Raw genomic sequence first — 23,475 nt, 5'->3', positions numbered from 1 at the left:
ATATATACGACGGTATATTTAGGAATGACACCGTGAGTTCTTTTGCCATGCAGTCTCTGCCCCGCACCATAGCCCCATTGATTCTTATTCCATCCAACAGTTTTTTCCTTTTTCTTCAGCCATTGTCACTTCATATAGCCCATCTCCTTTAACCCGACATCCCATCACAACCCCACATTCTTTCTTAACTCCTTTTAGCAGATCCATCACAGTTACCACTGCTTTTCCACCCTCAACCGCCACCACCACTGTCAGTTCCTTTTTATATTTCTTCTCCTCCTCCACAATCAACTCAAACTACTCTCTCACCTCCTTTTGTTTTCCTACTCCTGTTTTTCCCTTTTGTCCATTCGCATTTTCGTTGTCATTGTCCTTTCCTTTTCCATTCACATATGTCCCGTCCTTCTCCGCACTCTGCTGTAATGAGTCAATGTCCGTGATCCGTGACGCAGTTGATAAATCCATTCCCGTTTTCTTTGCCAGTTTATCCATCCGATCGAAAAAACACACAGGTCGGGGGAAACCCCCAGCCAGCAAGGCTGTTTGGGGGGGACTCGAAAAAAAAAAATTGTTTTAAGTTTGACGAAACAAAAGAGATCCACAAAACAAACAATTCACTTATTTCCTCCTGAGACCAAAGTCACGCACGTCCTCTCACAGTCCAAGCCCCTACTGACTGAGCCACTGCCGGACAAGAGAGGGAGAATACATTGCATACATATGCAATTGATGCATAAACAGTATGTAAGACTACTGTACAGGTTTCAGAATTGGGAAGGGTCATAAGCAAGACATGAGCTTCTTGAACCAAAAAATGCTACTTGCTGTAGTCAAACATATTTATATCACACAATCCTCTTGTTACAGAGCTTTTTGTCAGGCCCTCTGCCTCTAATCAAGCTTAACACAACAACTATATATGATATAAGATTAACATGAATAAATAAGGCAGATTGACTTAATATTAATGCATTTAACCATCATTTCAATCACATTTACTTTCATAAAGTGCTGTCCTTTACTACTTTAGCATTGTTTGATGTAAAATGTGGTTTCAGGAGAATATGGTAATGACGCTGTGAATCCATATGTACTAAGAGTTTCTTTCTGGCTTCATGTGACCTTCACCACATTCAGCCTGCCTGTAGCCTGAGAATTAAAAACCAGAAGCAGAATAAAAACTATGTTCAAACCTTGAACATTGACTCTTAACAACTTGGGATTTATCTAATCTTGAAATGTGAAAATATATGTGTGTGTGTGTGTGTGTGTGTGTGTGTGTGTGTGTGTGTGTGTGTGTGTGTGTGTGTGTGTGCGCGTGTGTACCTGTCCACCACGCTGCCAGGTTTAACCCGGTCGATGACGATGACCTGCTTGTTCCGATGATTGGCCGATGTCAGCGTGATGCCCAGCGTTGCTCCTGGCGACTTCACTATTTCCACCAACAGCGGCCCGGAGGCATTCGTAACTGTGTCTGAGTGGGAAAATCAAGATGAATCATTATGCTCTTAACTCTGATCTGATGCTCCTGTGATATGACAGAACAACATTCTGTTACATTTTACATTCTGTATCACCAACATTAATAATACACCAGCTTGAGGCAAAAATGCCTTTGAAAGCAACGACTATCAGAAGTGATGACCGAGGGATTCTTAATGCATTCTGGTAAGTTAAATTGCGCAGTTTTACCCACAAAAAGGCAGAGCTCAGCCTGAGGTGACAGACAATACCAACACATCCAATTTTAAATAGAGTGGTGCAGGCATGAGGTATTTTTTAAGACTGGACAAATGTTGGCAACGCAACGTGGTGATGAAAAGCTGGTTTGAGGGGCCCCCAGTGAATGTTTGCCTAGGGCCCCCACAGACTCAAGAATCGGCACTGTGTGTGTGTGTGTGTGTGTGTGTGTGTGTGTGTGTGTGTGTGTGTGTGTGTGTGTGTGTGTGTGTGTGTGTGTGTGTGTGTGTGTGTGTGTGTGTGTGTGTGTGTGTGTGTGTGTGTGTGTGTGTGTGTGTGTGTGTGTGTGTGTGTGTCAGGGTTTCCATTAGCCGGTAATTACCGGTTTTTAGCTGGTAAATTGTATTAAAAACCGGTAAATTCAAAACCTGCCGGTCAAAATGTCTGGTAATAATTAGGGAGGCTCCGATCGATCGGCCGCCGGTCATTATCGGCCGATATTCCCTCTTAATAGTTTGATCGGTGCTCTCTATAAAGGCCGATCAGGAGAGCTGGGTCTGATCGATATGGACATAAGCGCGAGTGAAGTGTAACCGGAGCGAGAGAGAGATCAGATCGGCTGCTGAGTCTGACCGAGACACGCAGCTCTGCAGGATCACCTGAAGCCCCGCCCTCTGTTTAGCGAGAGCTGCATGAGAAACTGACGGGCTGTCAGGAGAGAGAGGGAGGGAGAGGGGAAAAGAGAGGATCCGTTTCTCCCGTGTTATTATTCAAATGTAATGTAAACTTTTGAATAATGTACGTTATCTACTACAAGTAGTTTGTTTGAATGTAATAATTATGTTGTTTGTTGTTTGTGGAATCATTTATTGAAAAATGAATCTGAATGTTTTGATCTGTTATGATTATAAACTGAAGCAATATAAAAATGAGCCCCATGAACTGAGTTTTAAACTGAAGCATATCTGCTCATAGTCCGGTAATTACCTGCTAACGGAAACTCTGCTACACAACTATTATTATTATTGAAACATGACCGGTAAGTTTCAAATTTGTCCGGTAAAATAAATTCTGACCGGCGAGAAAAAATCCTAGCGGAAACCCTGGTGTGTGTGTGTGTGTGTGTGTGTGTGTGTGTGTGTGTGTGTGTGTGTGTGTGTGTGTGTGTGTGTGTCTCACCCATGATAGTGATGTCATACTCTATCTGGAACAGGGCTTCCTGGCCACACTGAGCCAACACGCTGAGGGCGTCGCAGTGGTTGGCGTTGTGCAGCGGGACACCGTCCACGCTGAGGAGACGATCCCCGGGGCGCAGAGTTCCCTCCCTGAACACACAGACAATCAACATGTCAAAAGACAAGAACTCAGAAACACAGACAAACTCAAAATATTCTAGCAAATTAGAGCTGCACGATTTGGAAAAAAAATTACGATGTGATCAATTGTTAAATGATTCACAATACTGAAAAGATGGATAATTTTTGCATCGTTATTCTCATTGTCATTGAAAGATATATTTTAAATGATCAGACATTTTCTTAAATCTGAATTTATAGGCAGGGACATCTCTGCAGCACCACAAAACAAATATTGCGCGTCCTGCGATTTGAATATTAGGGCAGATTTTTCTAAGATCTGACGAAAAGTGATTTAGTTTTTGATGAATTCTGAGAAAAAAAACTGAATTTTGAAATTAAAGTAAGAATTCTGAGGGAAAACTAATCTAAATTGTGAGGTCGTTAAAGTGAGAATTTTTAAGTAAAAATTCTGACTTTTTCCTCAGAATTTCTAAATGTACTTTTGGTCAGATCCCATAAAACAAATTAACCTAAACCTCTTCTGTTAATATAACACTAACACAATTGATAATTGTAGCACACATAAACAAACTTTGTAGAGTCCTAAATTTGAACTTTTGTATTTTTACCCTTTAAGTGATTCATCAATTTGTTTTGTTTTCTCCGCTTTTTCACTCATTGCTATCTCCACTGTATACTATATGGGTTGAATGCATCTTATTTGTATGATTCCGTAACAGATCTTATACAATTACAAAGTACATTTCTTCATGTACAATTATGAAAACAATTGTACACAACTCTAACGGGGAGGGGGGGAGAGAGAGAGAGAAAGCATGCTAACTGTCAACGGAGGGGGGGACGCACGCTCGCGAACTGTTAGCGCCGGGGTTATGCATGCCGACTGCACCTCGCGGGAGCGCGCACAAAAACTCCCAGATATGAAGGGCCAAAATTCAAACTAACCTCACACACACACACACACACACACACACACACACACACACACACACACACACACACACACACACACACACACACACACACACACACACACACACACACACACACACACACACACACACACACACACACACACACACACACACACACACACACACACACACACACACACACACACACACACACACTCCTGAAAACATATTATTGAAAAGTTCTCAGTAGGGAATGTGCATGTGTTTCACCTATGTGTGTGAGGGGGATTCTTGCTGTAACAGAAGTCATTGTAATGAAACCAACGGAAGTAACAAAGAACAATGCTGCAGTGATACAGTAGTTGGCGATAATTCTCCTCTACTCTGTTTAGAAGTCGCCATTAAAGAAGAAGAATTAAACAGAAGGTCCAATTCAGCATGGATTTATAGAGAAACAGCACCGCAGCCGTAGGCTGGACCCTGGACCGAGCAGTTTACAAACTGAGACGGTCTGGTCTATGGAGGTGTTCTTGTTTACATATACATATAAGACGTAGTATATACATGTTCTCCTGGCAAGACCTCAAATAATCTTCGTAAATACTATCAAACTATAGATCCTACACATCCACTGGACGTGGATTCTAAAAGTACAATATACACTTCTCGCTAGAAATCGAATCAAAAAGTATTTTAATGGCCAAACTATCGTACAATTTAGGATTTTCCAGAGAGGGTTCCCAGCTAGCGGCAAACGTTCTCACAACTTTGGCTAACGTTACCTATTGGTTCTAATAAGGTTTTAAATAAACGTTTTCAAAAGACCTCATGAAAGACGACACAGGAAGTGAGGATACCCGGCCCGGAGGAAGCCCGGGGTCCCCTTCTGGAGCCAGGCCCAGAAGGAGGACTCGTCGGCGAGCGTCTGGTGGCCGGGCTTGCCACGGAGCCCGGCCGGGCCCAGCCCGAAAAGGCAACGTGGGCAACACCTCCGCTTCTCCGTCCCGCGGGCCCACCACCTACGGGAAACATCGATGGGGTCGGGTGCGCTGCCAGAAGGGTGGCAGTGAAAGCGGAGGGTCTCGACGGACCAGACCCGGGCGGCAGAAGCTGGCTTTGGGGACGTGGAACGTCACCTCTCTGGGGGGGAAGGAGCCGGAGCTTGTGCGGGAGGTGGAGCGGTACCAGTTGGATCTGGCTGGGCTCACCTCTACGCACAGCGTCGGCTCTGGAACCTTACTTCTGGATAGGGGTTGGACTCTATTCTTCTCCGGAGTTGCTCAGGGTGTGAGGCGCCGGGCGGGTGTGGGGATACTCACAAGTCCCCGGTTAGGTGCTTCGTTGTTGGAGTTTACCCCAGTGGACGAGAGGGTCGCCTCCCTACGCCTGCGGGTTATGGGGGGGAAAACTCTGACTGTTGTGTGTGCTTATGCACCCAACAGCAGTTCAGAGTATTCGGCCTTCTTGGAGACCCTGGAAAGAGTCCTGTATGGGGCTCCTGAAGGGGACTCCTTAGTCTTGCTGGGAGACTTCAACGCACATGTGGGCAATGATGGAGACACTTGGAGGGGCGTGATTGGGAGGAACGGCCCCCCTGATCTGAACCGGAGTGGTGGTTTGTTACTGGACTTCTGTGCTAGTCATGGATTGGCCATAACAAACACCATGTTCGAACATAAGGATGCTCATAAGTGTACGTGGTACCAGAGCACCCTAGGCAGAAGGTCCATGATCGATTTCGTTATCGTATCATCGGACCTGAGGCCGTATGTTTTGGACACTCGGGTAAAGAGAGGGGCGGAGTTGTCAACTGATCACCATCTGGTGGTGAGTTCGGTCGAGTGGCGGGGGAAGCCTCTGGATAGACCTGGTAAGCCCAAACGTGTAGTTCGGGTGAACTGGGAACGTCTGGAGGAGGCCCAAGTTCAGGAGGCCTTCAACTCACACCTCCGGCGGAGCTTTTCGGGCATTCCTGTGGAGGTTGGGGACATTGAACCAGAGTGGTCGGTGTTCAAAGCCTCTATTGCCGAAGCCGCGGTGGGGAGCTGTGGTCTCAAGGTCCTAGGTGCCTCAAGGGGCGGTAACCCTCGAACCTCCTGGTGGACACCGGTGGTCAGGGAAGCCGTCCGACTGAAGAAGGAGGCCTTCAGGGATTTGTTATCCCGGGGGACTCCCGAGGCAGTTGCAAGGTACCGACAGGCCCGAAGGGCAGCAGCCTCATCCGTGGCCGAGGCAAAGCAGCGGGTGTGGGAGAAGTTTGGAGAAGACATGGAGAAGGACTTTCGGGCGGCACCAAAGTTGTTCTGGAAAACTGTCCGACACCTCAGGAGGGGGAAGCAGGGAACCATCCAAGCTGTGTACAGTAAGGATGGGACGTTGTTGACCTCAACTGATGGAGTGTTGGGGCGTTGGAAGGAACACTTTGAGGAACTCCTGAACCCGACAACTCCGCCCTCTATGTTAGAGGCAGAGCTGGAGTATGACAGGGGATCAACGCCAATCTCCCGGGGGGAGGTCACTGAGGTCGTCAAACAACTCCACAGTGGCAAAGCCCCGGGGGTGGATGAGATCCGCCCGGAAATGCTGAAGGCTCTGGGTGTTGAGGGACTGTCATGGTTGACACGTCTCATCAACGTTGCGTGGAAGTCGGAAACGGTACCGAAGGAGTGGCAGACCGGGGTGGTGGTCCCCCTTTTCAAAAAGGGGGATCAGAGGGTGTGTGCCAATTACAGAGGCATCACACTACTCAGCCTCCCTGGGAAAGTTTACTCCAAGGTACTTGAAAGGAGGGTCAGGCCGATTGTCGAACCTCAGATTGAGGAGGAACAATGCGGATTCCGTCCTGGTCTTGGAACGACGGATCAGCTTTTTACTTTCGCAAGGATCCTGGAGGGGGCCTGGGAGTATGCTTATCCGGTCTACATGTGTTTTGTAGACTTGGAGAAGGCGTATGACCGGGTTCCCAGGGAGTTACTGTGGGAGGTGCTGCGGGAGTATGGGGTGAGGGGGTCTCTACTCAGGGCCATCCAATCTCTGTACTCCCAAAGCGAGAGCTGTGTCCGGGTCCTCGGCAGTAAGTCGGACCCATTTCCGGTGAGGGTTGGCCTCCGCCAGGGCTGCGCTTTGTCACCAATCCTGTTTGTAATATACATGGATCGGATTTCGAGGCGTAGTCGTGGGGGGGGGGTCTGCAGTTCGGTGGACTAAGGATTGCACTACTGCTTTTTGCAGATGATGTGGTTCTGATGGCTTCATCGGTCTGCGACCTTCAGCACTCACTGGATCGGTTCGCAACCGAGTGTGAAGCGGCTGGGATGAGGATCAGCACCTCCAAATCTGAGGCCATGGTTCTCAGCAGGAAACCGATGGACTGTTCACTCCAAGTAGGGAATGAGTCCTTACCCCAAGTGAAGGAGTTCAAGTATCTCGGGGTCTTGTTCTCGAGTGAGGGAACAATGGAGCGTGAGATGGGCCGGAGAATCGGAGCAGCGGGAGCGGTACTGCAGTCGCTTTACCGCACCGTTGTGACGAAAAGGGAGCTGAGCCAGAAGGCAAAGCTCTCTGTCTACCGGGCCATTTTCGTTCCTACCCTCACCTATGGTCATGAAGGATGGGTCATGACCGAAAGAACGAGATCGCGGATACAAGCGGCCGAGATGGGTTTCCTCCGCCGGGTGGCTGGTGTCTCCCTTAGAGATAAGGTGAGAAGTTCGGTCATCAGGGAGGGACTCGGAGTTGAGCCGCTCCTCCTTCGCGTCGAAAGAAGCCAGTTGAGGTGGTTCGGGCACCTAGTTAGGATGCCACCTGGGCGCCTCCCTAGGGAGGTGTTCCAGGCACGTCCAGCTGGGAAGAGACCAAGGGGTAGACCTAGGACCAGGTGGAGGGATTATATCTCTTCGCTGGCCTGGGAGCGCCTTGGGATCCCCCAGTCAGAGCTGGTTGATGTCGCCAGGGAAAAGAAAGTTTGGGGCTCTCTGCTGGAACTGCTACCCCCGCGACCCGACCACGGATAAGCGGGAGAAGATGGATGGATGGATGGATGGATGGATAAACGTTTTAATCTGATGTTCAAAGAACCTTTTTAGGATGTTTATTTTTTCAAATAATGTTCCTATAAGGTTTAAGGTTAACTAAGACATAACGTTTTAACTGCAACATTCAGAGGATGTTTTGAGGATGTTATTGAGGCCTGAGATGACAAAGTGTTTTATAAAATGTTCCTTTAATGTGATATGTTAACAAAGGTGGAACGTTTTGCCTGCAACATTCTAAGGATGTGTTTTGGACGTTGTTGGCTAACACATTAAAGATGTTCTTTATAAAACGGTCCCTCAATGTTACACGATAACCAAAGAAGAACATTTTGAAAGCAACATTTGGATAATGTTTTCAGGAGGTTATTATTTTTTTATAAAATGTTCCTGTGATGCGAAATATTAACAGGGTCATGGTCAACGTCAGATTTATTTGTAGTGCGCTTTAAAAAACAAACTTGCTGCATTTGTTTGAAAAGGATGTTTAGAAGAAATCTGATGTCACCACATTTTCATTTTTAGAAAAGAACAAGCACGTAATTCATGATATTGCACGTTTGCATAGGCATGTCTGAGTTCCTTCATCAATCCCTTCATTGATGGTTCTAAAAACATTGTGAGAATGTTACCATTCATTGTTCTAGGAATGGTTTCATCGAGAAGTTTTATTTTGGTTCCTCGAATGTACTTCTGAAAGGTAGGATAACGTTCTCTAAAAACATTCTTAAAATGTTAGGTGATAACATAGTTCGAACATTATACCCAAAGTGTTTTTGTTGTTTATGCACATATCTCTATGTATATGGATCGAATAACACTTAGAAAACCAAAGACAGACATTTAGAAGAATGGGCCGACTATCACTGCCCGTCCCTGAAACCCCTGTTAGTGGGTTAGTGCCCCCCCCCCCACCTGCCTGCTGGTCTGCTCTACACGGCTGGGAGAAATCTCCATTCAACCACACCTGCAACCTGCTCATCAGCCACACTATGAAAGCCTGCAGCCTGCACTCATCCCCTGCCGGATTGTTGCCGTGAACGGTTTGTTGTGTGCTGCTCTACCTTTTTACCAGCATATTCTTTGACAACTTTGCCTGCTTTTGCCTCACACTCATTTGTATGTCTCTCCCAGGAGGAATCCAAGGCCTTCCACACTCCCAAGACCAGCCTGGCCTCTCTACCCACCCTGGAACAACTGTTTCCCACTGCCGCCATAACCAACCTCCACTCCCAGCTCCCCTTTTCTAATAAACAAATGTTACTTTCACCAGCTGATTCCGAGTCATCCTTTTACATGTGTTAATAGTCAAATTCCAATAGTTAAGTAAACTATCATAATCATCCTAATGACCACAGTGGTCAGTCCACTTACCCAGGAATTTTGAGTTGAACAATTACAGGAATATTATGTCATATTTTAGTAAATTGTTACCACAGAACATTTGCATACTTTTTTTTAACATAAACCATGTTATCCTTATCTAAAATAATAACATTCTGGCAACATAAAAAATCTAACTTGCAGCTGAACATGTTTTAAGAACAGTAGGGCATAATGTTCTAACAATGTTAGCAAAAACATTTTAAGAATGTGTTTAGAGAACGTTATCCTACCTTTCAGAAGAACATTCTGGAAACCAAAATAAAACCTCCCGCTGAAAACGTTTTAATTATAGTAGGGCATAATGTTCTAACAATGTTATCAAAAACATTTGAAGAAGGTTATCACCAAACATTTAAATAATGTTTTTAGAGAACGTTATCCTACCTTTCAGAAGAACGTTCTGGGAACCAAACAAAAACTTCCCGCTGAAAACCTTCCTAGAACAATGACTAACATTCTCAGAATGTTTTTAGAACCAAATATTTCTAGCTGGGTTATTTGTGAATATACGACCCACCGGAGCGTTTGCAGTCAACGGGAGCACTAGAGGTAGAAAACTTTAAAACGTGATTATAGGTCGTAATAAGCGCTTGAACAATCAACCTAAATGTTTTCGGATTTCACATCACAAAAACACCATATCCCAACGTGCATTGCGGCTAAAACATCCAATCACCGAGCTTCAACGATAGCTGAGGATCATGGGTAGTTCGATGTTTTAGCCTATCAAAACCTCTGAAAAAATAAATGTGTGTCTCTCAGAATCGAAAGGGAAACATATATGGGAAAAACATAAAAGCAGTGTACCCAATTAATGTTGTGTAATTAACAAGGTTAAACTGATGTGTTTTAGTGGATGAGTACGGCAGATATTGTGGAGGCTATTTGTATATAACATTAGAAAGACTGATTCTTATTATTACATTATAAGCTTATTGTGCTCATTTTATGTGGCTGTGACTTTGGAATAAATAGACATCTTTAGCCTGCAATACAGAGTAGCAAGGTCAGGTGCAGACACTGGAAGAATACAAAGAGTTATTCATAAACAGGACATCACTCCAGCCTTGAGTTGTATGGGAGCTCCACTCCCACACATAGCTAGGAAGCAGCCTTATGAAGATTCCACTTTTTCTGTAGAAACGTTAGCGAAAACAAATTACGTATGATGGTGCCAGAGTAGGGCACAGGCCGGCCGAATGCTGGCTTCCCTTGGCTCACAATCCAATCAAATCGCATTAACTTAGTGTTGCAGTGACGCGTCCTAAAATCCGGAAGTAAGCTGCTCTCGGTTTCCCTCGACAAAAAAGCAATGGGATTTCTCCATAGGATTTAGGAAAATAGCTCGAAATGGAAAACGAACCTGTTAGATAAATGCAAGTTTTGTTCAGTCGGATAATATCCACATGTCTACCCTACTTTTATAATTTTCGAATCATAAATCTAATCAATAGAAGATAGAAAGCGCCACTGCATCACTCTCACCGCCGTTAGAAAGTAGCAAGCAACTGAAGCAAGTGCAATTATGGAGGGTGGAGATTTGGAGTATTTCATCAAAAATAATTGTACTAAACTTCCGCTACAGCAGCAACAACAAATACAATCTGATGACAGGCCAATGCCCAAAGTGGAGCTGTGTACAGCGAGGAAAAAAGGAGCGAATCGGACGTAAAACATTAAAGGTCTCCTGATTTAGTTTGTGAATGAATGCTTATTAGAGTTTCGGCTGGAGAGTGCGTGCGGACCTGTCGGTTAGATAACAGGTGTGTGTAAGTCCTGCATCTGATACAAATGTGTGTAAAATCATACCGGGTGCTGTAATCACTCATCTGGTTACGTTATTACATTGACCACCATACCCCGACCCAAAAGAAAGGACGTATTATTGGCTTCCCCTAATTCTTTCCCCACGCCACGCTACTGCAATATAGCCTTCTTTTCTAGTAGCGAGAAAATCTCTTGCTCCAGAATATGGGCCGACTCTCCCCGGGCCTGTGAATACAGAATGCCCGAGAAGTGAGGGGGGGTGACAGCGAATTGGAGCCTGTATCCCCGTGTTACTGTCTTGAAAACCCAAGCAGAATCTGTGAGCATCCTCCACTTTTCGATTCTCAAAGCAAGCGGAGATGTCACAGCTCTGTCGTCTGCCCTCAGTGTCTCTATTTGTTGTGTTATGGGGCCCTCTAGTGTCTGAACACGGTGGTACACCAGGTTGACAACCCCGGCCGACACTGCGCATGCGCGTGGCGGTGGTGCCTTCATAATCCCGTCTATTGTCCGCCTTTTGAGAGAGGCCGTAGCCGCTCTCAAAAGAGGGGCAGACGACTGTTTATTGTTTTTATTGTTTTTCTTTTCATTTTTATTGACTGCGCCCTTGGCTTCAAGCCTGGAAACGATAGTGGAAAATGATTTATTCTGAAACAACAATGATGACATGGCGGCGAACTTGAGGATGACGTTCTGGCATCACTCGAGGCGGCGGGAAGATGGGGGCATGGTGGCACCCCGAAAACACATGAGCATCTCACACTGGAACGTGCTCTGGAGCTGGGGAACAGGCAACTTCCAGCTCCTTCATCGAGGAGAGGAGAGGAGGCTGTCAGGCCGCCCGCTCCTTCTTCCTCGCCTGGTGGCTGAAAACCTGGGTCGGCTGCGCCTGAGCGGCAGCTGCCGGAACCGGAGATTTTCTTGGCCAGCTCCCCCTCGCCTCGTGCCTGGGCCGGGCTGTGGTCTCTGCTGCTTCGGTATCTTGAACCGTGCAGGACGTGAGGCAGCTTGAGTGAAGGCATGCCGCGGGACCATTGAAGGTGGCGGCTGGACCCTTCGGGGGAGACAGAGCTGGAGAGCCTCGTCTCCCTTCCTTTTTGATTTGCATCTCAGCTGCATCGCACCAAATATGCCCTCGGGAACAATAGGCATGTCCAGAACATCCTCTTTTTCCCGGTCTGGAAGGTTCGTCAGGGTAAGCCACCTGGCTCTTTCCTGTACCACCATAATTCCCAGTGCTTTGCCCGTGGCTTGGACTGCACAGCGATGCACACGAAGGCAAATGTCCGTGATCGCTGCGATCTCGTCCCACACGGCAGGCTCAGGTTTGCTCGACAAGTCTTCGCAGAGCTCCGCCTGGTAGGCGGTCAGCAGCGAGGAGACGTTGAGTGCCCTGGTGGACAAAGCGGCGGCTTTATAGGCCCGTTCGGTCATCGCTGACTGGAACCGGTCTGCCTTTGCCGGTAGCATGGGGTTCCTGCTCGGTGTCGAAGCCAGCCTCGGTTGGATGTGGGCTGCCATCAGCGGTTCCATTGGCGGCATGGGGAGCAGGCCGAGCCTCTCCATACCGTCACAGTCCAGGGAGGAGGCACCCTGGATTGGGGCCTTGCTGCTAAAAGGGCGGTCTCTCCACGAGACCGACACCTCGTCCAGCATCTCCGGAAAGACTGGAAGGAGCTGCCTCTTCGTCCTCGCTGCTTGGGGCAAGTTCTTCCCCTCGTAGCGAGATCTGGAGGTCTCCTTGGCCACTTCAGGCCATGGGATGTCGCGTTGACACACGGCCTGCAAGTCCATTCTTAGGACGGGCGAAGCTGCCGGCTTTGCAGCCTGAGCCGATGAAACGAAGATGTCATCCTCATCCGAGTCGGACAGGAGGAACTCAGAGGTATCCTCTTCGTCCTACATATAGTCCAACTCCAGGACATCCTCCGCGGCACGGCGTGGGGCTCTGGTTCAGCGGCTGCCGCTGTTGTTGAGCCCCAGCCCAACACAGCGCGGGGCTCAATCTCTACGCCACCATGTCTTGATTGCCGGCCGGCGAATCAGCGGACATGAGGGGGTCCCGTCCCGACAAGCTAGCTTGGCGTGCTAACCGTCGGCGGAGGCTCTTAATGGTGAAGCGGGTACAATGCCCGCACGAGCCGGGTTTATCGATAGTCTCCCGGGCGTGCTCCAGCCCGAGGCAGGACGAGCAGACCTGGTGTGAGTCTGTGCATGAGATCTTAAACCCTCAGCCGCATAGCCGAGCCTCCGAGTCCCTGACTCCTCTGGTGTGAGGGAGAGAAGGGTCCATCTCTGTTCGCCGGGGTGTCGGCGTGGAGTGGACACGCTAGTAACAGGTACGTTACTGAGAAAAAAATCTAACCTTGCCGTTAGTCCGAAAGGAAAAAAGGCGACGGTGTAGATTTTATTCTTTAAAGAATATTAACTGGTGTGTTAAAACCTTTTTTTTTATCTCTGTCTCCTCTGGTGTGAGAGAGAAAAGAGAACGTCCTCATTAACGCGGTGTCGGTGTGGAGGGAAGAAAAAGCTAGCAACAGGTATGTTACTAGCTTGAAGAAAAAAATCAAACCGTACCGTTATTTCGACAGAAAGAAACTGCGAGGCAGATTACAATATTAACTGGTGTGTTAATATTGTTCAGTCTTCTTGCAAAGCAAAAAAGTAACCGGTAAGCGCCCGTCGACCGAATGTTAGTTTTGGGTTCAGTCTGTGGACCGTTAAGCTAGCCCGGTTACTGATAATTCGAGATGTGCTCTGAAGCGAAAAGAGGTGTTTGAATGACGCTGCGTCGTAGTGCAAGCTACTTAAAGGGTGGGTGGATTCCCTGACGTAGACGTCAAAATCACCAGCCAATCAGGATTGGCGTAATGAGATTGATGCTTCTGTTTGCATACGCGTTGAGGCGCATCCCATAGTGAGACATTGAACGGAGTGTTATGAATGAGAACTGTAGTTTCCCCACAGCAGCAGACGCACATTCATGACGTCCGATGGCGCATCATAAATACGTTGAGAGTGTAAGTGCAATCGGATTCTCAAAGCACCGCAGTCTCTTCTCCTAAATACTTTTTAATTCTCCTATCCACTATTCCTTAACCCCGTGATAGGACGATAGGAATAGGCGATAGTAGCTGATTTTTGGACTGTTCGACTGCAGCCTAGGAGTCGAGGAGGGGAAATTAGAATTGAGAAAGGGCTTCTGTTTCTCCTTCTAGGGCTGCTGAGTGATAGGGGGCAGGGCTGGTACTCGCCTGGCTGCAAATGAGGCACACCTATTCCCACTCACCTTATCAACCTTCTCTCTAAGAGCCTGGCCTTCACCCCACTACTCTGCCAGATAATAAAATGCTGTTGGACAATCCAGAGTGCCTCTCTGCAGCCTAAGCTGTTTTTCCAGATTGCAGTTTTTTGTGCCACTTTTTGTATTTTTGCCTGGGACGTCTCTCTCTGCTTTGTGGGGACCTTGTCTGCAACCAGCCAGCTCCCTGCCTTCATTACATGCCTTTTCCTTGCTTTCTTTATCAAACACCTTAAACGTTACTAGTGTCAGTCTCTGCTTTGGGCTCCTAAAAGATATCAGAACACTACATACTGTTTTAAAACAAGGGAAAACCATGACAAAATGAATTACTTTTCTCATCATCTCTGACTTCCTCTTATGTCCTCCTCTCATATCTTTCTGTGGAAGTTTCATTCCTCTCGCAATTTTTTCTCCAAGCCTGACTTTCAAACATATCTTATCTTTTAACATCTCTCTTATTTTTGGTCTAACTTCCTTGCTGTCCTACTTGTTCCAAGCTTCTCTCTTCTCCCACCTTAACTAGCCTTCATCTTTCTGATCTCATCCTCCTCTCATCTGTCTGAGACTTATCATTTATCATCCAGTTCAAATGGAGGACAGACAGTGAAACCCGCAGTCAGATGACAGATTATCCTGCTTTGGTTTACAGTATTTAAAATATGAGGATTTAACAAACACCATGTTATCTAGTTTTACCATTTAATTATGTCAATCCCCTCCCCAAAACAATAGTTTCTCAATATTCTGAAAGCACTTCAGGCTATTATTTATTCATTTATTTCTGCCGCATTTTGTTTTGTTTTTTCATGCAAAAGGGTTCATGCATTAAAGAGCTGGTGGATGTGTTATGCATGATGCCGGAGTGTGAGTAATGCCGAGCTGTCATCAGAGCAGCCAGGAGTTGTAAAATATGATACTCGCCCTGAAGCTTTCCAACAACATGATGCACACTAAGCTCAGACCCAGGCTTTATTAAGGCTGGGATAAGGATGTGTGATGTATTTTAGGAATGTTTTACAAGAAATATGGGTTCAAATAGAAGTCTTTGCAATAAAAAATAGGCAACAAAATTGATGCAAAAAGCGTTTGGATGTTCCAGCCAACAGGTAGGGCGAGCAATAATGGCGGTGTGGTTTTTTTTCTCAATAAAAAGCATTTTGGGTCCTACCTTTCCCAAATCGTAACACAATGTCTTCCAAACATGTCACAGTGAAATTAAACCACAACTAAAAGAGCAATGTATCTGAAAACTAAATTATTCCAACTCTACAGGCAACAGAGTATATAACATCTGCAAATTGCTAAAATAATATCTCAATATATTATTTTGATTTACAAGTAAATAAAACCATTTTTCAATGTCTTTATACTTTTCACTGGTCTGAGAAAAATCGTATCACTCTGCCATCTTTGGATAGCATGTGAAGAACTGCTGATGTCATTTCCACATTTGAAAGTAGCATGCAGTCTGAAGAGGTTTTTGTGTTTTTTAAATAATCAGCGGCAAGTAATGTAAATTCAAATTATTTTTTAAATGCGTGTATGACACAAAGATTCAGTGTCTTGTGTTCATTTGGCGAACTGTTTTAGGAGATGCAACTTTTTTAAATTCTGTTCCTAAGCATTTATTCCAGGTCGTACATAAAACAGGATGTCTCTACAACTTCCAGAGTTGCCGTTTTAATTCCCTCTGGGAAATGCTGAATAATGAAGGCACTCCTGGGACTGGATGGTGCTGCGGATTAACTTTTATCCAATTGGCATAAAAATGGGATATAAAGCAGCATGAATATCGCATTCGTTACCCCTGGTCTGACCCACATTTTGAAGCAGATTTTCTTTTTAAAGTTAGATGAGCTTCGGGCAAAATAACGCAAAAGTATGATTTACACTTGGCCAAGACTGTCACTGTCTGTGAAGCAATGATTGATCTGCAATCAATTTTGACAACTTTAGATTGCCTCAATCATGCATTCATGTGTGTGTCTGATTGAACATTAAACAAAATAACTGCAGTTTCTTGCAGCATGTGTCCTAATTTTGGAACAATTATTTCACAGATAGTTGCTACTCGAATAAAAATAGCATCTGACAGTTTTCAAAGTCTAGCATCGAATGATTGAAGCTGTGAGTGATCAGAGGAGGGGTTACACTTTATATTTTGTATATTTTCCTGTATCTCAGCTGGAATAACAGCAGAGACACAGCACTTTAAAAAAAACTATATATATTTGTCTAATGGCAATACTATAATGGCTGACAGGGGCAAGCGCTACATCATCCCAAAACACTTCCATTGGGAGAAAAGGGCTGCACTTAAAGAATATACGTACATATAAAAACACAAATGTGCCAAAACACCTCTAATGAAGAAACATCTTCATCAACTTGATCAATTTGCGCAGCGTTTACTAATAGTTTAACTAAATGAATTGCTGTAAATACAAAACGGAAACCAGGGGGGTCTTAAAAAAGTGACACACATAGCTGGGACCAGAGCAGGGACGTGCACAGGTACGGGCTAATGTTGCCAGGGCAACGGCCCGTTTGGCCTTTTTGGCTGACCTGCCCCTCTGGAGAGAGCGAGAGTTTATTTATTTGTTTCTGTTGTGGCCGAATCAACATGATAAGCCCACAATTAGTAGCGTCTCGCTGCGGGAAACACACTTTGTCAGCGCTGTCATCTGCCGGTGCCATAAGACCACCTCAGTGTCGGATTTTGGAAACTTGATTTTGAGTTGTCTCATGGCAGTTAGGGAATAAGGGACAAACCAGGGGACTTTACTTCCTCTTGATACCGTTGGTTATTTACAAAAAAACACCTAAATATAGCCTACTTGTTGTTATTGTGTGTCTTTTCATCTGTAAACTCCTTCAACAGGGCCGCTCGCTCTCTTTTCTTGATCGCCCTCTCATGGGTGAACACTTCACTGTCCCGCTTCATTGTAGGATTTCTGCCATGTCTCTACCACTTTAGTTTGACCATCTCTGTTATTAAGTTACGGAATACTAAATACATAAGTAATTAGATACCTTACCGTTACTGGCTGCGCTCATACTGATAAGAATAAGAATAATGCGTATTGAACTGCTTTCATTAATTAGTGAGTTTATTTAAGGTAGCCTAATTAGCTAGTGGCAGGTGTTAAGTTGGGATTTGATATGTGGGGGGGGGCTCTGTGTGGAGGTGCGAGAGGGGGGGGGCGGAGGTCGAGGATCTCATTATTTGACATTAAGGGATATAGGCCTACACTGTGGCCCTAAAGCAACTACTCCATTATCTGTATCAAATGCAGACATTGATGCCACCAAATGTCACAATAAAAATAGAAAGTACTACAAATAAACTGGAATTTATTTACATCTTAAATTATGAATATATATATACACAAAAAAAGGTTTACAAATATCCGACCTTCAAATTGCTTTTTTAAATCAACACTGCTCTGCACACTTGCTAAAGAACATTTGTGTGGAAATCTCAATTCATTTGTAGGGCTGCGTGAGTATGGCCAAAAGTATGGGAGTAAATCTCATTGTAAACTATTTAATCATCACCACATTCTGTGTTATTATGACCGATCATAACTCAGCTTTATGCAGACATACATTTGGCATGGTGTACAGGGCCGGTTCTTGGCATAGGCAACATGGGCGGTTGCCTAGGGCACCAGATCTGGGAGGCGCTGCGCTAGCAGCTCTGGGAGGGAAATAAACATTTTTGACTGTTTGCGCTCATCCTAATTTTCGGCCTTGATGTAACAACATTCATAATTAAGTAAATGTAACACCCTTTTCACCCGGTTACACGTTTCATTTGCCCTGTACGATGGGCGCTGTAAGTGATGAAAGTGGGGGGTGTTGGCTTATCAGGCACCCGCAGCTCACAGCCAAAGTGGGCGTGGAAGCGAGCGAGAGAGATAACTGAAATGTATGTAAACAAATATTTCCAAGGCACTCCTTTATAATTATTGGGATAAACAGGTTTGAAATCATTCCAATGTATACTATAGGACAGTAAACCAAAAATATCGTTTAAACCTTGAGGGATAAAAAAATATGCATAAATAAATAAATGTTAACTGATAAAATAAGATATGAATGAACAACAAAAATAAAATAAGTTACATTTATTTGTTATTGGATATGGTAGGTTATGTTCACATACTTGATTATTAAAATGTAAACCGATCTTTTTCATATGGGTGGTTAGAGTTGTACCCCCTAGATCAGGTCTCTAGTAATGTGTGCTCAAAGTGCACCAGATTGAAGCATTTTACTTTAAATGTTCAAACATTTCTTCCCGGGGGGGCATACCCCCAGACCCCCTAGAGGATGTGACGTCCACACCCCGATTCAAACATGTTCATACAATACCGAATACATTTGAAGCCTTTTTGATGTATATTACCAACATGTCAATACGTTTCTGTTTTTGTAGTGTGTTGGTCTTTTGTAGAGATTCTTCATTTATTCTTTATATATTCTATTGTGTATTCCTTGGGTACTTTTATCTGTTCTACTGAACGATTTTTAGGCAGGGGGGGGGCAGCTAAATTCTCGCCTAGGGCAGCAAATTGGTTAGAACCGGCCCTGATGGTGTAGGAAACGGGCTCCGTGTTACGAGATGGGTCGGGGGTTTGGTGGTACCACTGCAGACTCTCTGCACACACACACACACACACACACACACACACCACACACACACACACACACACACACACACACACACACACACACACCACACACACACACACACACACACACACACACACACACACACACACACACACACACACACACACACACACACACACACACACACACACACAGCTGAAGACTCTCTGCACGAAGGAGCCACGGTGCTGCAGCTCCTGATCGGAGCAGAGACACACGTTCACTAAGTGGAAAAACTATATCCTGTAACAGAGATCTGCTATTTTAAATTGTAAAGTCAACACATATCGACCCTAAATAAAGTCTATATTAAGAACGAGAGATGTTTTAACATTATGGCTTAAACAAATGACAAATGAGCGAGAGGTTGAGCCCCGGCCCAATTTAACCCCTGGTTAGAGGCCCTATTTTTATCAGTTTGTCTGGACTGCATAGCAGTTACAATGGTCAAACTACATTAGAACAGAATTGTCCCCATGTTGTCTTTAATAGTTATTAACATTAGATATTTTAATGAGATATGGACCGCAAAACAAAAACTTTCCCTGATTTTCCTTTTTAAAATCAAGTCACCGAATGCAAGTAGTCGCCTTAGCTTATTTTGTTATGAGATTTGAATTACTGTTCAATTTAGTTGATGTAATAATCGTTTGGTTTCTTTTACATTAAAAACAATTTTCAAAAGGTCTTGTGTTTTTTTTCGTTTTATCGGCTTATTTTTAAAATTGTTATTGCATGACTCCTTCAAATATTATTGCAGATCAGCTGTAAGCTAGCTAGCTAACCTGACTAAGCTAGTCCTTTCAAATACACTGACAAAACACTAACAAGCGTTTGTTTCGTTTATACAGCGCTTTTAATAAACTCTTTGCATGTTTCGTCAAATCGGTTAATATATTGCGGCACATGTGTTGTCAAGTTAGTACATTTGTTTCTTCATTTGCATGATTTGTGTTTTCATTTTTTGAAACAAAAAGTGTCTTAGTAAGATGTCTGTTTGCTTTTTTCTCTGTCTGTTAAATGATCTGCATATGTGACCTGCTCCAGCGAAATCAGTCGCATTGACCCAAAGACACATTTTGAGTTGTGTACACTGTTAGAAAGAGGAGATTCCTAGCTTTCTAATGATATCAGGATTGTTGTTGTAATCCAAATATTAAGCAAAATATGTCACATTATATAATGACTGTCACAGAGTCCTCATTTTGAGAAAAAGGCCTTTAAAGTTTCCTCTTCTCTGGAATCCATCGATCTGATTGATTATTAGCAAATGATCAAAATACTGCGGAGGGAAGATATTTTCGTCTGGGGGAAGCTCGCGAGTGTGTGTGTATACGTGTGTGTGTGTATTTTTGCGTTTGTGTGTATTGTGTTTGTTTCCCGGGGAAAACACTCACGAGAAACACCGGCTGTTGTTCTGCCTGCTGTGACGTAAAGTTACTCCGTTCTCCGCTTGTAATTATGCCGAAGCTTCAAAGCTGTATTTATCATCTGAATTTGCTGAAACAAGTTTAATATTCTGAAAGCCAATACTTTGTTTATTTGAAATCAGATGAAAACAAACTGTAACGGACCCTGCCGTGTTATCTATGATTACTATACTCCTTACATTCATAATGTCAGCCGGAGGGAGGGGGGGCGGCGCTGCGGAAGAGCAGATTGCGAGTGAGAGCTGTCTTCTTCCCTTCACAAGCTTCAAAAATGTATTTATCGTGTGATTTTGGAAATAAAGTTTCATATTCTGAAAGCCAACACTTTGTTTATTTAAAATCAAACAAAACACCCGAACCCCGGAAACAAATCCACGTTTATTTTGAAATGAGCTGCTGCGAATTCCGACTGATTTCAATAGAGCGGGTTTTACTGTTAATGTATCCAAAATGGAAATTAACAAGGCATCTTTTTTCCCTATAGCAGAATTTAAAATGATGTAAATGTCAAAGAATTCCCGGCCTGGATGTACACAAGGTTGAATCACTCTTGCGCTACATCAGTTGCTAAGTCGCAAAGCTGACATTAATATGGAAATGTTAGGGATTATAACTTAAACATAGAGACAGAAACAGACACATGATGGCGACATTAAAGGGATACGAGGTGATTCATGCTGCTGCTGTATGAGTAACACATAACTGTCAACATAACAGTGACGATGACAGGAAGTGACATTATTATCCTCAGGGTTTATTTGCATGAAGACAAATCTCCTACACTCCTGACTCCATCCCGCTGTTAGTGTAAACTCAATGAGGTCATTGGGTGCTTGGTTGAATGATTCTGAGACATCCCTTTTTTTCGGATATTTGCTAAAAATAACACGATTCCTCTTTCAGTTTGAGTGTTTGCTTTTTCTCATTTTAATTTTCATACACATGATGCAACTCACATTGCTATGGCAAACAACAAGACATACAGAACATAAGCAAATACAGGTCAAGCCTTAAAAGATATTGACACACAGGTTGAGTCTATATGTCAACCAAACCCAACACCGCCCTCCTCCCTCACCACCTGCCTCCAGGATATCAGGAGCTTCCTGAAGCTAAATGGTAGTAAAACTGAGGCCCTGCTCATCGGCTCAAAAAAACACCCTCTCCAAAATCCTAACCACCCCACCCCCAAGCATCATGATCGACGGCTTCCCTGTATCCTTCACCAGCCAAGTCAAAAGCCTTGGCGTCATCCTGGACAGCACCCTTTCGTTTGCACCCCACATAAAAAACAACACCCGGACTGCCTTCTTCCATATCCGCAACATTTCCAGACTCCGCCCATCCCTTTCCCAATCCAGCACCGAAATCCTGGTTAAGGCATTTGTCACATCCCGGATTGACCACTGTAATGCTATCCTCTCTGGCCTACCCACAAAACTACTCAACAGACTCCAAATCATTCAAAACTCGGCTGCCCAGATCATTACCTGTACCGAATCGTCTGACCACATCACCCCCATCCTCATCCAACTTCACTGGCTCCCTGTTCAGCACCGGATTGTCTACAAAAACCTTCTGCTTACATACAAAGCCCTCAACAACCTCACCCCCACCTATCTCTCAAACCTCCTCCAGGAATACACCCCCTCCCGCTCCCTGCGCTCATCCTCAGCCGGACTCCTGACTGTCCCCACCTCCCGCCTTAGCACCATGGGAGCCAGGGCTTTGAGCTGCACCGCGCCCAGGCTCTGGAACTCTCTGCCTCCACACATCAAACAGTCTGACTCCATCACGACATTCAAATCCCACCTCAAAACCCACCTGTTTAAACTGGCCTACTCACTCTAAAACACATTCCACCTGCTATCACAGATCCCCCTCTCACTCCGTCACTCCGTCACTCCACACTCTTGTCTTGCCTGTTTTATGCTGCTGTATTGCCTTGTCGGTTCGATTAAATTGTGTTCCGTTTTAGCTGTTTTAACTTTTAAATGCAGTGTAAGGCGACCTTGGGTGTCCTGAAAGGCGCCTCGAAATAAAACGTATTATTATTATGTGTACAAGACAAAATGAATAACTCAATATCAGTGGTGGAATGTTAGTCATTTACTTAAGTATTATACTTTAGTAATATTGTCACATATTTTACTTGAGTATTTCCATGTAACGCTACTTTAAACTTCTACATTTCAGACTAAAACATTTTATGTTTACTCACACTCAGAGTTAGTAGCTATTTTGCACATATAAAAACAATGATGTGCCAATATGATGTATACTATAATTCTAATCTATTCATGATTTTAACAACTAAATGTCGTTCTTCAGCTCATTATTGACAAACGAAAAAAGTATGAGGCCCCACGCAGTCTGCGTGATCTGGGGGCAGGCCTGGGTATTCTGCCTATTTAACAACTTTTACTTGAATTCAGGACTTTTCTTGTAACGGAGTATTCAGACACATTATTTCTATTTGAGTAGAGGATGTTCGTCTTTACCGTGCGTGTCAGTGTGTTTGTGCCAATAGTACCTGTCTGCAGGCCCTCCTGGCCTGATGTAGGTGACCACTAGGGGGCGCGACTTGTGCCAGTCTTCATGTGAACCACCTGCAAGAAAAGCAAAGGTTGAAGCTCCACCTTCTATATTTATTTCAACATTTAATTAATTCTTCTGAAATCTTTCAATCCTAAATACTGTGAAGTATGAGTACTTGTCAAAAAGATTCTGTATCAAAAAATAAGCTCAACAAATTGTTGGCAGTAAGGGGTTAAGCTACCTATTTCTAAAAATGAAAACCTCACAAATGGATGTATACACCAACAGGACAAATAGGAGAAATTAATGGTTTTCTAAACGCGAATCAGGTCAACATTTTTTCTTTTTAATGTCATCAGAAATATAAAGTACTACATTTTCCTTTTGTAATAATAAATAATGCATTGTAATTATAATTGTTGCATATCA

General features: G+C 44.4%; 1 protein-coding gene across 1 annotated transcript in view; it reads right to left on the bottom strand.

Annotated features, from left to right (window-relative positions):
- Window positions 1–23,475, bottom strand: part of grip2b (glutamate receptor interacting protein 2b) — a 366,783-nt gene that overhangs the window by 102,958 nt on the left and 240,350 nt on the right. Inside the window, exons 6-8 of the mRNA XM_034082549.2 lie at window positions 23,042–23,117; window positions 2,860–3,005; window positions 1,327–1,474 (exon numbers count right to left, since the gene is read on the bottom strand). Coding sequence (XP_033938440.1) covers window positions 1,327–1,474; window positions 2,860–3,005; window positions 23,042–23,117 — 370 coding nt within the window. The remainder of the gene's footprint in view (window positions 1–1,326; window positions 1,475–2,859; window positions 3,006–23,041; window positions 23,118–23,475) is intronic.

This window comes from Pseudochaenichthys georgianus, chromosome 5 (assembly GCF_902827115.2).
Source record: "Pseudochaenichthys georgianus chromosome 5, fPseGeo1.2, whole genome shotgun sequence".
Taxonomy (NCBI): domain Eukaryota; kingdom Metazoa; phylum Chordata; class Actinopteri; order Perciformes; family Channichthyidae; genus Pseudochaenichthys; species Pseudochaenichthys georgianus.
The sequence above is the reverse complement of the archived record's forward strand: the minus strand, read 5'-3'. Positions and strand labels throughout refer to the sequence as shown.